This window comes from Nesoenas mayeri (assembly GCF_963082525.1).
Source record: "Nesoenas mayeri genome assembly, chromosome: 3".
In the NCBI taxonomy this organism is placed as follows: Eukaryota; Metazoa; Chordata; class Aves; order Columbiformes; family Columbidae; genus Nesoenas; species Nesoenas mayeri.
In genome coordinates this window covers 77,226,483-77,243,420 of record NC_137544.1, presented here as the reverse complement: position 1 = coordinate 77,243,420, position 16,938 = coordinate 77,226,483, and the positions used below count along the sequence as shown (strand labels likewise).

The 16,938-nt window shown below is 39.2% G+C and overlaps 1 protein-coding gene across 1 annotated transcript in view; it reads right to left on the bottom strand.

Moving 5' to 3' along the window:
• Positions 1-4,330: 4,330 nt before the first annotated feature.
• DISC1 (DISC1 scaffold protein) overlaps positions 4,331-16,938 on the bottom strand; it is a gene marked incomplete at its 3' end in the record, with an annotated part of 181,905 nt that continues 169,297 nt past the window's right edge. The window contains exons 12-13 of the mRNA XM_080341259.1: positions 11,571-11,681; positions 4,331-4,486 (exon numbers count right to left, since the gene is read on the bottom strand). Of these exons, the coding sequence (XP_080197385.1) occupies positions 4,331-4,486; positions 11,571-11,681 (267 nt within the window). The remainder of the gene's footprint in view (positions 4,487-11,570; positions 11,682-16,938) is intronic.

The window sequence follows — 16,938 nt, the reverse complement described above, 5'->3', positions numbered from 1 at the left end:
ACATTTCCTCACTCACTCAGCCCCAGATGTTCTTTTCCCAGGCCTTGCATTCAAGCTTTCATTAGACATTTGAGAGAAATGCTTTACTGTGGTTGCTGCCTTGGCTGTTTTTCAGGTTCAGAAAAAATCTGCTATATTCACAGGCCTCTTTTTTTTTTTTTTTTTTTTTTTCCTCCTTATTTTTAATATCTCTCTAGATACTTGTATTATCTTCCTTAACAGTGTAGAAAAATATCCACGTGTATAATAGTTGAGAGTTTCTTTGTACCATGTTAATATCTGACACTTCAAAAAAAAAAATCTCTTGGTCCCAGTCTTATTTTTAATAGGATACCAAACTGAGAGGATATATGAGGATTATTCTAATCTCACCCTGGAGCTCTCTGCAGCACTACTGCCTGTCTGGGACCCATTATTTAACTGCCTTTTCCAGTTCTCTAGAAAATGTGTGCTTATCTTGATTTAACAAATAATGATAGCAAAATCAAGAGCCCAAGCTGTCATGCTTTAGAAAGGATGGATTAGATAATTGATTGCAAAAAGAAATATTAGGCTGGAACTAAACACCCTTTGATGTGTTGTCCCTTCCTTCCTTTCTTTAGTCTCTTGAGACTATGTTTGTATACTCTGTGTGTGTGTGTTAAACACAACCAACTACTCCTCCTCCAAAGCACATGCAATGGCCTGCTTGAGGTGAACTGTCTCCTGATCTTGCTGCTCTCCTCCAGCTGTCCATTGCATGCATTTTTGAAGCACAACAAAGCTGGTGAAGGGTCTGGAGCACAAGTCTTATGAGGAGCATCTGAGGCAGTTTAGCCTGAAGAAAAGGAGGCTGAGGGGAGACCTTATCATTCTCTACAGCTGCCAGAAAGGAGGTTGTAGTGAGGTGTGGGTGTTGGTATCTTTTTCCAAGGTAACAAGCGATAAGAGGAAATGGCCTAGAGTTGCACCAGGGAAGTTTAGATTAGATATTAGGAAAAAATTATTATTGAAAGGGCTGTGAAGCACTGGAACAGGCTGCCCAGGGAAGTGGTGGTGTCACCATCCCTGGAGGTGTTTAAAAGACATGTAGATGTGGTGCTTAGGGATATGGTTTAGCGGTTTTTGGCTGGACTTGATCTTAAGGAAAGGGGTGTATTTCTGGTGAGACTCATGTTTGCAGATAGCAGGAGACCAGTACACCTGGAGGTGGCAAGTCATAGCAAGCACATAGGACACTGCAGGCACTCTCCTACCTGTTATCGTGGCAATGCAGGTGTGTGACAGCATGACTTGGACCTCAGCTATTGCTGTAGCCAGCACACAGTCATACTTCCCTTCCCCTGACCTTTCTCCATGGGTGAGGAACTGAGGGACGCTAGGTAGGAAAGATTTAGTTGCACAGCAAGACTGGCTCAGTCCAGCCAGGATTCAAGTGTGGGTTTACCTGTATCGTTCATGGCATGATATTTCTCTCCCTTTCACACTGAAAATAGCTACATCTCACTGTGAGACTCTAGTCTTGAATGCATCTTTAGACTGCTTCCAGAAGGCATCACAAAATTTTCTCAAGCAGAGGAACTGCTGTTGCTGACAGCCCATACACATGATTTCTTCATTCCTCTCCTCCCTCCCCATCCATCCCGCTGCACCAGGATGAAACTTATAAAATCTTGTACACTGCACAGAATGCAAACAGACATTGGGCTAGTTAAAAACATACTTCCATTTATTTGAAAGTTTTCTATCCACAGATAAAAGGCAGCTGATACATCATTGCATAGAATACTTTTATTTTCTTTTTAGTACACTTATTAATCAGCATGTCTGAGAAAAGGAATGATTACTGGCTCTAAGTTCCCACAACAAACAGTGAAGTTAATGGAATAATAAATTAAAGTAGTAGTAGTCCACATATTTGTATTTGTTAACATTTATTTTATACATAATGACATGAATGATGACTGATTCAGTTTCCCTTTTCCTCAGGAGCTCACTGTCTTATTAGAGTGGTTGCATAAGTAAGTTGAGTTTTTATTAAAATGCAGCAGTGCTCTGAATCTGAGAAACACAGAAGCCACACAGGTTTTTTTAATTGAATGGGAATGTCTTAAAGAAATCGTGCTAGTGCGAATGAGGGTGCTCTCCTCTTGCCCATGTGATGGGTGGTTACTGTCCAGGTTGTTGAGCCCTGGCAGCTGTGGCTGATCCTGAGTTTAAGGTACACACAGTGCCCACTCAACTGTTTACATTATAAGCACTATGTATTCAAAGGACAAAACTCTGCACATCCCTCAGTGTGTGGGAGAGGAGGGACATGCAACCTTGGTGTACTGGCCAGCATCTCTGGGGTGTCCTCATTGTCCTATATAAATGCTCATTGCTGGAAACTCAGTGGTGTTAACCCACAGTTTCTGCTGGTCTTAAGGTAACACCTCTAAGAAAAGTCTATATTATCAGTGTGTTTGCTTTCCTGTTTACCTGCCCTCACGCAGGTTTCCATGAGTGCTTGTCTGACAGCCATCCCCAGGCAGCCAGGCTCCCTGTGCCCAGCCAGGGTTTCCCAGGGGAGCCAGCTCTGTGCACAGGCTGCTGCCAGGAGCTGCAGGCACACACCTTGCTCATCTGTCCAGGGGAGCTTCAGAAAGTGCCCAATCCACTATGGGGAGGTAGGTATTGAACAAGGACTGTCCATCAAAGCCTGGAGAAAGAGAATTGCCAACCAGAGCAGCAGCAGAGCAGGAAGAGACCTGCATTTGAGACTGGGGATGGGAACCAAGTAGCAGAGTCCATGCAAGGTAAAGATCTGAGAGTCTTCACCACAACAAGGGTGCTGACCTATACATTATATACGGAGAAAAGTCAACCGTGTTCTGAATTACAGGATTGTAATTCTATCCTGAGGATCTGATGACTACAGGAACCATCCCAGATCTGCTCCTCTAGTTTGACAACCATATACTCCTGGATGCAATTATAACTCTGTTGTATGTCTCAGCTGCCTGGCACTTTTTTTTCTCCTCCCTCCTTATGTACTTAATATTGAGGTAGAAGTTTCAACTAGTATTAAAACACACAAAGAAAATGAACATGATGACCTTGAAAAGCTGTGAAAACCTTCACAATGTGGCTATAAAACAAGTAATAGAAATAGCAGAAAAGAGTCATCTTTAAAATGTCAGAAAAATTGTACAAAAAAGTACAGTACTGAGTTGCAATACAGTTTTGTCATCTGCTGGCTTTAAAAATGAAAAAAAAAAATTTATTTTTTTTTTTTAATTCTCCCTCTGCAATAAAATGGCAGAAGCAGAATTTTTTTGTGACAAATATATTGGTATCCAAGTATAAATGCATGATGAATTCCTAAAGGCATTAACAGTTTTGAATAATAATCTAAATATAAGACATTTGTATTAGTTGGCTTCAGCTGAACATTGCTTTTATTTCCTATAGAAAATACATGTTTAAGTATGTATGTATATATATATATATATATATACATACATGTATATTGCAAAAAGTATCTGCATTCCTCCTGAAGTTTATGAGGAAGATCGAAGTAATACAATAGTAGCAATAAACCTTACAAGGAGACCTAAATCACTTATTATTCATACAATATTTAAAATAATGAACAAAGGTCATAAATATATAGTATGGGGGGGTTTTGTGCTTTACAACCCCTGTAATACTAAATCAAGTTTAACTCTTTTCATGCAGGTATTAAAATAGACTGCTGCTATAGGGGCTGCTATTAGTTACCTCCACTGTACTCGATACCACCATGTAACTGAAGTCCAAATTTCAGTTGAAAGGACTTGGTTAGTTTGAATTTGATCCTATTGATTTAATTATTGTCAGCAATGTGAAAATATATTCAGTGTAAGAAAGCTGCTCAAGCCAAAGGAGGAGGGGACGGGGGAGAAGAGAGTTTATTATTCTTACAGCTATTTTTCAAGAAATACTAGATGTTCCAGGTTTAACACTACATTTTAAAATCAGGCAAAAAAATGCATGAGTAAAGAACACAGATACTGTTTGAGTCTTCAAGGAGAACATTTCACTGACATTAAAGGCAACTTTGCAGACTCACTTGAAATGTATCAATTTGTAATCTACACATTTACAGGGGATGCTCTGCTCTGAAAGCTGTTTCCCAATCTGTGCCAAAGCTTGTGAGGCTGTGTAGAATACTTCTGATGATAGACCTCCAGGCTCTGTTTCTCCATAATTGATTTAGTTATTAGTTATGCAGGGAGAGAAGAGATCCCTGAGGCTTGGTAAAACAGTATTCAGTTACTAAAAGCAGCCCTTTGTGAATTAATGTCATCCTACCAGCTCTTTCTGCTCATTATTCCTTCACATCTTGTTTTCCTGGACACCAGCTGTCACAGAGGAAGCCTCCAGCCTTTTCTTCTCCTTCTTCCTTGGCTGGCTGAAGTTGCACCAGCACGGTCTGGAGTGTCTCCTTCACCACCTGGATCTCCCTCTGTAGAGACTGTGCAAGCTTTATTAAGGAACAAATCTATAGGTGATTGGCAGTTCCTTTTCTCTTTCCAAGTTATTAAATAAATTCTTGTTCTGCTGCTCACAACAGATGGCCATGGCTATCTAATTGTAGTTTCAATTTCTTTCAAATTGTTTGGATTAAATATTAACACATTTCTCACACTTGCTTTCAAAAAAAAAAATCCAGGCAAAGTGAAGTTCTCAAGTAGCATCATTAGCACTTGAAAAAAGGAAGGGGATGGCATGGCAGATAGTGCTCGGTTGCTGTTCTGTGGGATGGGAGGAGATGAAAGAAATTGCACTATGGAGGCAGCAGCACCAGCCTCGAGTTCCCTCCTGGGTGGAGGGTAGATTTTTTGAGCCAGAGACGCAGATCTGAGTGGATCAGACCCCTCAGGTGAAGGCACCAGGACAGCGGCCACAGCTCTTATGGCATTAGCGGGCTTGACGATGTGTGCTCTGAAAGGCAGGGTGGGAACCCAGGTAAGCAGCAAAATTAGCTTATAGCAGAGAAAATGTTTCTGCTCTACTTACCTCCAGAAGGCTTTAATCTTAGCTGAACTATCTGTATAATTATAGCACAGAAAACACAAATATAATGCAACACACAGCTCCACAATGAATGCTTTGAACAAGTTGAAAAGCAACACGATAAGCAGCATCAAAGTTGTGCTGCCATGCATTAAAAGGAAAAAGGCCACCAGAAAAATAATCTGATAATTCGCTAAAAATACTTCATTAAGAAAGGAGTTTTTTCCCATTTTATTTGCCATTATCTAGTTCAGGCTTCCTGCGAGGCAATTGGGAAGAAAAAGATGGCAAATGCCTCAGCCTGCTAAGAGACCTTCTACTTCCCTTCCCCAGCTCCACAATAACAGAAAGAAGGTGTAGGGTGGTGGCAACAAGATGATGAGGGGTGCAGCAGCAAGCAGACTGGCAGATGAAGATAGGACATGCATGGAGACAGTGGCAACTGTTGAGACGTGCACAAGTTTTGAACTGGCCAGGCCTCCTAGGCGGTACAGCTTGTTGTTCTGATGACTAGCCTGTCTTTCCTGGGAATAAGCACATTTTGTACTATGGAATACATCAGCCTTTCTTCTGGTAATCTCATGTCAGTGAGACTATTCATTGTTGAATCAAGTGCAAGGACTGGGTGTAGCTCAGTGAGACAACCAACCTTCTTTTCCATGGCTTATAGAGAGCACAGCAAGCATGAGAAAAGTCAGATCCTGCTGAAGGTCCAAACCAATGAGTCCAAAGTCTATGTGAACAAGACCTAGCGCCCAACCCATCCACACTCAGGCCTCCAGTACAAGTATAGCTGGAGGGCAAGGACCCCCAAAGGCTAATCCAAGCACATCAAGGGAGAGAGAAATAGATCCATTTCTAGGGGTAAGTCATCAGATGATCTCTGAGAAAGCCAGAAATTCACTTCAAGGGAAATGAAACAGGCTGACACTGAAACAATTTCAAAAATCCAACACCCAGGAAGGGTAACACACAAGGACAGGTTTTACCCTTCACAGAGCTCATCCATTATGAAACATTGTTTTACTTGACCCTGATGTCAATGCAAAGTCAAGAAAAAAAAAAAAGGCACCCTCAGGTTATGTGACTGTAAAAAATAAGATGCTGCTTTTGAAAAATTGAGACTAGAAAGGACCATGGGAAAGTTACACAAATCACTGCTATTTCAGGCAGTCACAGTTATGCCTTTGAAAGCCTTTCAGCTGCTTTTGATTCTGTCATCTGTTCCTGAAAATTTCATCTTTATGTATTTACATGTATTTACTATGATGTCTTACATTCACCAGGAGTATTCATGCATACTTCTAATTTCTGGACAGCTCTATTAATCTAAAGGGATTCTGTCTCTGATGACCAGTAATAGCAGTATCTTATCCTATGATCTCAAAGCACTATACAAGGAAAAATTAATTATGCTTTGCATCTTCTCAGAAGAAACATTCTCTCACAAGTGCTACTGAACTGTCCACAACTCTGCAATTTAATCATGATGCTCTACTGAAAAACCTAACTGATAAAGCAGAAATTCCTCCATTTATTAACACCATGAAGCCTCTGAAATTAAATTACTTCTATGCAGTTTTAGACTACAGGCTGTTGTTTATAATATCCCAAGCAATTATTTAGTTCTTTTCAGGTAGACAGAAAAAGCCCTGTGCTGGACTTGCTCCATTAAGTCCATGTCTTGTACTGTGGAACCCAGAACTGGACCCTGCACTCCAGATGGGACCTCAGCAGTGCTGAGTAGAGCAGAAGGATCAGCTCCCTCCACCTGCTGGCAAGGCTTTTCTCAATTCAGCTCAGGAAGCTGTTGGCCACCTTTACCACAAGATGTGTTGCTGGCTCGTGTCCAGCTTTCTGGCCACCATGAAGAAGATGCTGAGAGAGCTGGGACTGTTAACCTGGAGTAGGTTCAGGGGGATCTTACCAATTTGTATAAATCCCTGAAAGGTGGGAAAGAAAAACAAGGAGCCAGACTTTTCTCACTAGTGTCCACTGACAGAACAAGAAGCAACAAGCAATAATTCCAACCTGATTTAGCTAAATTAAAAGCTACATCATTGACTCAGACTGTGTGTATTGTCACATGTATTTTAGGTTTTTTTCCTTTTAAAAAAATGAGCAGTAGATGCATCATGTGTCATCCCACACAATGCAATCTACCTCTAGCACTCCAGTGCAAGCAGCCAGATGAGATATTGTCTTAAACAGCACTACAAGCAATAAAAGAAAACAATTTTTTTTTACTGTGAAGGTGGTCAAACACTGGAACATGTTGCTTGGAGAGGTTATGGAGTCTCCCTCCTTGGAGATATTAAAAATCTGACTGGACATGGTCCTAAGCAACCTGGTCTAGGTGACCCTGCTTGAGCAGGGAATTGAACCAGATGATCTCAAGAGGTCACTTCCAACTAAACAGTTATGTGATTGTGTGTGCTATGTGCCAAAGGACAAGCAAAGAGGCAAGAAAATTCCATGTCTATTTGGAATGACCTGGGTTTTGGCCTTTTAGAAGAGCGCTCTTGGGAGCGAAGGAAAGACATCAAGTAAGTCCCTGCTGCTCCCATATGAGGCCTGCGTGTTCTTACAGCAAGAAAGCAAAATGACCTTTGGAAGTCCATCACTTCTTACAAAATACAGGTGTGCTCATGGTAATGAAACCTGATTAGGATTCTTCCATTCCCCTCGCTCCCAATTCCTGTCTACGTCCTTCACAGCCAGTGTGTTTCTACAAACTATCAATCATAGCACCCCTCCCATGAAAAAAAAAAAAAATACCCCCTCTCTCCAAAAATACTCAACAAAAAAAATCCCCAACAGAATCACCACAACATTTTGAAAAATTGCTCACTTTAGGAATCTGGATATCAGATCTGTCTCTAAACCACTTGTTCCAGCACCAAATGGAAGACAAAGAAGCTGTAGTACACAAGTGGAAATGCACTCACCAACCTCCATCTCAACATGAACAAATAAAAAGGTGGAATCACGTTCTCTCCATGTGATGCACACTGAGAACAGCCCACCTTCCCGCCAACCAAAATAAAACCAAAGCGAGCACTGTTGCCACCTCTCACTCTTGTGGGATCCCAAGATTTCTTTTGAGTCCACCCAGAGCAAGATTCCTCAGTGAGATACAATCTGCACTAAATTGTACGCTCCTGATCCTGTCAAAAAACTATGCTGGTGTAAAGCAAGACTTGTATGAGAGCCTGACACATGATAAAGGTGAGGGGTTAGCAAAGTGACCTGCTGTGCCTAATGAACATTTAGGCACAAAATTCTGTTATCCAAATAACTGTTTAAAATGCCCATTTTAGGGAGAGGAATGGAGATTGCTTTTATAATAATAGTCCAGCCAGGTTTTCTTCCACCAAAAGCATTTCACCAGAAGGAATTATTACACGCATTCAAATTGTCTATCAAAATGTAACTGCTAATTAAGAACAAAAATGACTGTGAAATTACAATATAGGCTCCATTTAATTTTTCTGGGAATTCCAGGCCTTTACTGTCAGGAAAGTAACACCTCTCATCAGCAATACAGACACCAAAATGAGTCACCGCTCGTCCTCTGGTTTTTCCAATTAATTACGTGGACTGTTTTCATACACTCAACAATGTTTAGCCACAATGTAATGTTTTGTGGGTTTATTCGGTTATACTGCATAGAATTTAGCAAATATGTCATGGTGCTACAGAAGAGATCTTCCCTTGCCGCCCCCACATCGTTTGATGCTTTTTATACAAAAGTGCAGTTTAATATTCACTGTGAAAAGCCTCAATAATTAATGAGAATTCCAAGTGGGTCTGTGCCTATACTCAGGACTAAGAAATATAGCTGGATTTCTTCTTTGTTCATGCTGGCAATTATGACAAGCAGCATGGTTGATTTAAGGGTGCTATGCCATCAAAATGTAGAATGAAAAACAATGACATCTTGGATTTTTCTTCTAATACAAATTAATTATTAATCAAAGCTATGACACGCACTAAACATTGGCAAATGGCTCAAGAGCATCAGGAATTTATTTTTCTCAGTGGAGTCTTTAAAAGTCTTTTAATAATCAGACACCAGGACTAATTTACATCTGTGCAGACCCCAGTTAGACTTTTGACCTAATACAGTTTGTAACATTCACATGTAAGGCAGTTTCTGGGGGGGGATGAGAGGAAGGGTGAAAATAACCAGTGAACAAGAGGTTGAAAAAATTATCCTGCATTCATTACAATTTTAGATCTTTAAGCTCCTGCTTAAGAAGACTGCACCATTATCCAATATTTGGGATAAGAAATTGTTTTACTTAAAGCTAAATAAACTACCATGCAAACAACAGATCTATCTATTAAACATAAATTCTTCTAATTACTTTCACCAATCTCAGTGCTAGTTCCTGCAATATAGAAATGTTACCAATGACTGAAGGTTTACTTTATAGGCACTGAGAGGTTTTTATTTAAAAAAAACCCAAACAAAACAAAAACACCCCAACAAACAAACAAAACCAATCTACAGGTCTATAGCACTGTGGTAGCTATTTTTCTCATCGCTTTTTGAAGTAAAGCGCAGCGATTACATGTACCAGATGGTAACATATTATGCACATTGATCCGGACTACCTCTGAACCAGCAGCTGAATGTTAATGAAGGGTATCTGAATGCCTGAACTGCTTCTCTGTACGTCCCTATCTTTTAAACATGGTTTCTTGTTTTGTGGCTGATGGTCTTGCTAGTGCTGGGATATCACACAGTGTGCATTTCTGTGCTTAGATAATGCGAGCTGAATTTCACCAACAGAGGAAATCAGACCTATATCAGACAACTGTGGCTTAGAACCGGACTAAACTACAATTATTCTCAAACTTTCAATTATTAGATTTTATTTTTTCAATTAACTCTTGCATTTTCAACAGCTACGAAGAAATATGCACTTTCCACAGAAAATAAAAACACTACTATTTTACATAGCTGTAGTGTATTTTCTTCAGAAATCAAAAAAAGCAGTTTTTCAGCTTATTTCACCTTATCTAGTAAGCTGTAACTGTGATCAGACCTGTCTGCCTGGTTTGAATACGAATGTAAGTCCAATGCAAAGAACCCATAACTACAGTATTCTTCTACTAGGTTCAATGAGAAAAGCAAATTTGAGAGCAAATATACATAGAGAGGAAGGAAGTAGATGTTCTGCACTCACATATCCATATAGCTCTGCAAAGGATACTCACAAACAGCACCTGTGAAACACAACTGCAATCGAGCACACATGCTGTAAATATAATTAAAAATACTGTAAAATGGACTGTGGCAAATACAAGAAAAAATAATCCTTCTGTACATTGAAATGCTTAGAAAATACACATTTGAAGTAGTAATAAATTAGTGACTGGATATGTCCCTTCTGATGCACCCCCCCAGCACCTTCCTGCCCACCCCCTCCTTAAAGGTTATCATTCTGATACCTTTAAATAAACCAAGAATAGTAATTTTGCAATGAGATCACAAGAGATGCCCAATTACCTAAAACACAGTGGTATTTCCACACACTCCTTTCATTATCCTTTCTCTAAACTCTCTCCTGCAGGACTGCCCACCACAGTTTAGGAGGAACTGAATCCTTCTAGCACCATCATCACCTCAGCTCACTTTCAGGCGTCTGTAAGGGCACATCTGCTAATCTCTCCAAACTCAATTTATTCGTCTTTCTTCATTATCGCATTTTCTGCTACCACTTCTCCACTAAAACCTAACCAGCTAAGTACTCTCATCTTCCTCAGCCTTGTTGGTTCTTGTTCTCTTTTCCTTCTCTTAAAAGAACAAAATCTCTCTTGTGATAAGTTTTCTATGAAAGTTATAAATGAAAAAATACTCTGTGCTCGTAAATTCTGAAAAAACTGTCCACAGATGTAGGCCCAACAAACGCATCATAAAGGTTAAGCAATGTTCAGTCAGATATTGACTGACAGATGAGGCACAGAAAGAGATAAGGGTGCTGTTTAAGACAATATCTCATCTGGCTGCTTGCACTGGAGTGCTAGAGGTAGATTGCATTGTGTAGGATGACACATGATGCATCTACTGCTCATTTTTTTAAAAGGAAAAAAACCTAAAATACATGTGACAATACACACAGTCTGAGTCAATGATGTAGCTTTTAATTTAGCTAAATCAGGTTGGAAAAAGCAGTTGCATGGATGCCTGTATCCATGCAGATTTTGGTCTACTAGGTATTTACTGTAAGAGTATTACAAACAAAAGGATTATAACACCAGAATAAAGGCATTTCAGTGCCTAGCCTCAATTTACAGAGAACTAATTTCTGTTTAAATCAGTTAAAGCTGGACCAGATCACAGTGAAAACACACCGCAGCAAAACTTGCAACAACAAAAGCGCCCACTTCAGCAAGACAATAAATTCTCCCCTTCTTAAGATATTTAATCTACATTAAGAACTAGTAGTCCACGTGAATCTGAAAGACAAGTATTTCACATACATACATACTTACATAGATTGATACATATCTATAGCTATATCAAAAAGGATATGAATAACTCCTTCATCAACTCTGCAGGAAGAAGTCTGCAGTTGATCTTCCAGATGCACCAATTTCTCACTTATTGCTTCACATTTTTCTCCCAACTCTGCAGAAAATATGAAGAACTCCTACAGGAAGTTGAAAAAGAGAAGAAAGCATGTTTGCTGCTGACTGCACTTTTCTACATCAAATTTGCATCAAATTAAAGGGAAAATAAAATATTAGTAAGGGGATATGACACTTTGTGGTGCTGAGACATTGCCTGAAAGCAAATTCCCACCAGAGAGACAAAAAGTTGTTACTATATAATAATATGGTGATTTATATAAAATGGAATGAGCTTGTGGTGTCAGTCTATTTCCCAGCAGAAGAGTCATGATCTCAATTTCAGCGGAGGATTAAAGGGGTGTGAAGACTGAACTGCTCTCCCTCTTCCCTGTTGTCTCACCACAGCAGGGGAGGGAAATCTCACACTGACTACACCATTTAGGTTCCTAAATTTCAAGTTGCTCATATAAATATGATTTACACTTTTAAGCTATTTAAATATTTTAACCAGCATCACTTTTAGTATCTCTTATAAAAACAAAATGTACTTATGTTTTTGAGGAAAAATCTGGCTAGACTACTTAGGGACTTTGCTCAACTGTTCAGAGAAATGCATTAAAGTCTTAGAGATTACAAGATGAAAATACACTTTTATTTACTGTGTTATCATGAAACAAGACTACATTTCAAAGCTAATGCTTCTCTACTTAGAACTTTTGCAGACAAACACTTTTTATACTTTAAACTGAGTGTTTTAAACCAGTTGCAAAGTCCTTCCCATAAGTTTGTCTGCCTTCAGATATACTGCACAAGGGTAATTTGTGTATTTATATTTTGTATTGAGTACTTCTTTGAGAAATTACTCAATCAGCAAATATAAGAAGGGGGTGGGAAAAATAAAATTGTGCAGCACGAAGGCAAGCCTTTCCTCTCCCTCTGAAGACATCATAGTGCTGTCTACAAAGAATGACAAGGGTTCTCTGTAAATAAAAGATTATGGTGCCACAATTAAGTTCTGCTGGAGCTATGTTGAAAAAACTAGAGTCATACATCATCTGGAATCCAGAAAACTGGATTTTCTCTAGACGTAGTCTATGCACTCGTCCATAAAGCAAGCTGCACATGTGGCCAGTTTTTCTTCTGTAAAAAAGCATTTGGAGTCCTTTGCACTGATCTGTTTCTGTAACAGCAGCCATCAATGGTTATTTAAGAGAAACCAAGCCTTCTTTCAAAGGCCTTCCAAAGAAATCGTGGTAATACTTGTTGGAATGCTGCCCATTTTTGTTAAACACATCTACCAGACCTCAGAGTCCACGGTCAGAAGAGCTCTGCTTGCTGACACATCCTCTGTTACAGCACAGAGTGCTGACCTTTTTGCTTTCCCAGCTTTTCTACCAGACATGGGTAACTCTGGACAAGCAAGCTGGCTCTGGCTACAAGAAGTTACATTGCAAACACCCACAGCTTAGTTGCAGAGAAGCACAATGTGAGAACCACCTGGCTGAGTCGCTGGCTCTGTGTAGGAGACCCAAGCAGCCTTCTTCAGAGCCATTACTGAACATCAGAACCTACAGCAGCACTCCACGGAATTTATAGATATAAAAATGAGCCATTGTTTTTAAAATGAGCACTGGGGAGGATAAAGGTACACATTCTCCCTATGGCAACTAGGAACGTCCTTCTCTCATGACCAGGGACAGAAGACAAGAAACAAGTCTTCTGTCCAGTTGCTAAATCATCATTCAGTACACCAACAGGACTCGATATCCATTTAAGTAGTGGGATAACCCAGGCAATTTATATCAATAGAAAGCTTTTAGGGAATCTTTCTGTGACACACATGCAAGAACAGAAGACAGTTGTCTAAAAGAACTTAGGTCTCACGCTAGGAGAGTCAGTAAATTGTAAAAACCTGGTACCCTGAAAGCACATCTGGCATGATGACCATCTAGAGTAAGCTCCACCCCGAACACTGATTTTTCGTTAACAGTTAATTACACATAAGAAAATTAGGTTTTCACATGACCACCATCTCAAATGCAAGAAAGACAAGACAAAACCACTCAGTGCTATACAATTATTGAACAGTTAATTTAGGAAGAACAGCTTTTAATTAATGCAAGAACTTCCAAGTATTGCTCTGACAAATTTTCAAACCAGACTACAGATTGTGTACTTTGACAAAATGTATTAGTCCTGGACAGATCCTGAAGAACTGGTATCATAAAAACAAGATTCTTGCTCTTACAACAACGTCAAGATATCGAATACTTTACTCTGATTCAGTCACTGCTTTTATCAAGAACTATTAGTATACGAGATTTTGATTCACATTCATGCTTTCAAGACATGTTGACATTTCTAGTCCTGGCTTGAAGTCATCTGTTACTACAGACAGCAAATTAAAAAAGCACGTTACAGTACTCTCCTGAATATGTTTGCCATTAAATATATTTAAATATACAAAGCATTATGAAGATATGCATTACAGGATGGTATCACTTCCTTTTTTGGGATAGTGTTGATGTCAGGAACATTTATCCAGACAATTGCTCACCCAGTTAGCACTATCGTCAGTTGCTATAAGAAGAGATCCATTTCCTCCGCTTTAAAACTGCCCTCATGTTTCCTGTTTTGTACATGCAAATATAAGGAGTTCACTGGGCAGCTAATCTAAATGATAAGCACACTGGCTGGATATGTATAGCCCTGCTGTGAAGATCCACAGTGAAAAATCTTTCCCTATTCACTGTGTTTGTGTATGTCCAGGGGAAAACGGGCCCTTCAGACCTAACCCCTCATTGAACTTCAGGTGGGTTGAGAGATGCCGGCAATACAAAAGAGCATTTAGATACCTGCTTGGCAGCAACGGCTCTAATTTGCAAGTGTGGCCTAGCTCTAAGGTGCACAGATCCTGAAAACCCAAGAGAAAAATATAATGACATTACAAAATCCACAGTCATAGCACAGCTGGATGACTACACTTATCAGTGTACTGCTACCTGATCTGATCTCATTTTTGACACCTCCTTTTCCTTTTCAAATAAAACCTTACAGCCAGATAAAGCACCTGAGACTTCAGGTAAGTGCTCGTTCTGTACCAAAGGCATCTCACACAGTGCTTTGCATCAGTACTAACCTGTATTTTTGGGTTCTAAGCTTTAGCTAGTAGCTTCTACCCTGCTGCAATTCCAGGCAAGGACTTCATTGATCTCACACTAAACATATTTAGAAATAAAAGACTATAGTTCTTAACTCACTGGCTTTAATTTCTTGATCAACTGAATATTTAGATTCCCACTTAGCAGAAAAACTCCATTCTCTCTCATGTGTAAAAAATATAGTGTATTCTTCCTGAATTAATACATTTTGAACACATAATGAATTGTCTAAAAAATTAAAAGAAATTCTGTTTACTTTGGAAATAAATGAATAATGAGGACTAAGAAAAAATGTGTGCTTAAAACAGAATTGTTACAACAATATAGGGAGGCAGGAAAATTCAAGTAAGTAAAAATCAGATCAAACTTATTTAGGTCTTCAAACACTTGAAACCCATTTAATATTAACATTTAAGCCATCATAACTCTAAAGCTATGGTTGCACTGGAGCTTAACTAAAGTATCTCCATAGGGTAGGGGTTATATTATATTAATCTTAAACTCCTAATATATATTCTGCAGCTTATTACCTCTAATGCAGAGGTAATAGTGTACAGATAAACTCTTTTTGCATCTGCATAGCACAGAGCTGCCTTTGTAGTTGAAATAAGAAATTCCTTCACAGTTTTGAGAAGCAGCATCTCTCAGGAACTTACTTGCAGGCATCACATGAAAAATGCAGGAAGATCATATCATATGCTTATGATTTTAGAGAACATATATGTATATATATATATACACACATATATATGCCCTTTCTTATTTTGGATTGGAAAGATGTGGTCAGGCACAGAACTCTAGTTTAACATCAGGAAGAGTAATAGATAAAACTGAAAAAAACATATAGTGCTCTCTAAAATATACAAGAATAATTCCAAATATTTAACCAATTCCACAGTTTCTGCCCCCAGACTCTCTTTTGAAAAAAAGGTTCAATAACTCAGAGAAGTAGATAGGAAAGATTTCTCCCAGTGCCTTTCATGCCTAGTAACGCCACTGGTAACATTTTTATTTGACATTTGCTTATGTAGGCAGGGAAAGCGCTGTCAGTGATGCACAAACTACTCAGAACAGGTCCCGGCTGGGAAGTGGCACTTTACACTGATCAACAGCATCTCTGAGAGGAGAGTGGACTCTGCCTCCAGCTCAATAAATTAATAAAATACAACTCATCCAAGCTTGTAGGTTATGTCAATGCTACAAGCTACTGTAAGTCTTAAGACTCCTTTGGTTATTGTTGCACTAACAGCACTTCGAGGAGGCAGCTAGGAGAGATTGCAGGAGTCAGGAAAGAGCTGAGATGCAATATTGCTTTATTGATTTTGCTGTAAACAGGCAATGTAGCTGGTTGGGATTTTTTTTTTCCCCTTTAAATCCTTAAGCAGGTAAAACCAGCTCAAATGTGGCTTATTTTTTAAGGTGAATTTCTTCTGTCTTCTCATGCAAAGCAGAATTTCTCATTTTCTCCCAGAGATGTGAGAGTCTGATGTAAGAAAGAGGAAGAACAGACCATGTTCCAGCTGATGCACAGCTGGAGCATGAACACACTGAATTAAGAGCAGAGAGAATGGCTTCCACTTTAGCCTTCTGCATTTCAATGTACTCTTTTACTAGCCACTTCAGTGATCTGTGAGCAATAGCTCCATGACAACATTACTCAAGTTAAACGTTTGATCAGCTTTTCTGGTGCAAACACCTTCCAGGTTCTCTTGGATCTAGTTCGACAATTTTATACAGAAGAATCAATATTCTGGTAGCTAGATTAACCTAACTCTATTAGGGATTAGAGTCTCCATTAGATACTTCCGTGGTTGTACTGAGAAGCAGGATTCCCAGATAGATCCTTAAAATTCATTCTTCCTACAGAGGAACTTTATAAAAAAGGAGTTGCTTTACTTCAAACTAGCAATATTATAACCTCAATAAGATATGTAAAATAAAAGTCTTAGAAGATCTTCTGGAGAACATCAAAGCCAGATTTGTTTTACCTGTACTAAATCCTCTCTCTCCTATAATAGTTAAAATCATCCAAAATAACAACTACAAAAGGTTGCCCTTACAGATACTTCACATTATGGCACAAGGTCTAGAACAGTGACTTACTGTTGGCAGAAGTGCTGCATGCTTACCCTCACCCCTTGCAGAAGTCAATGGAAATTGTGAGCACTTGAAACTC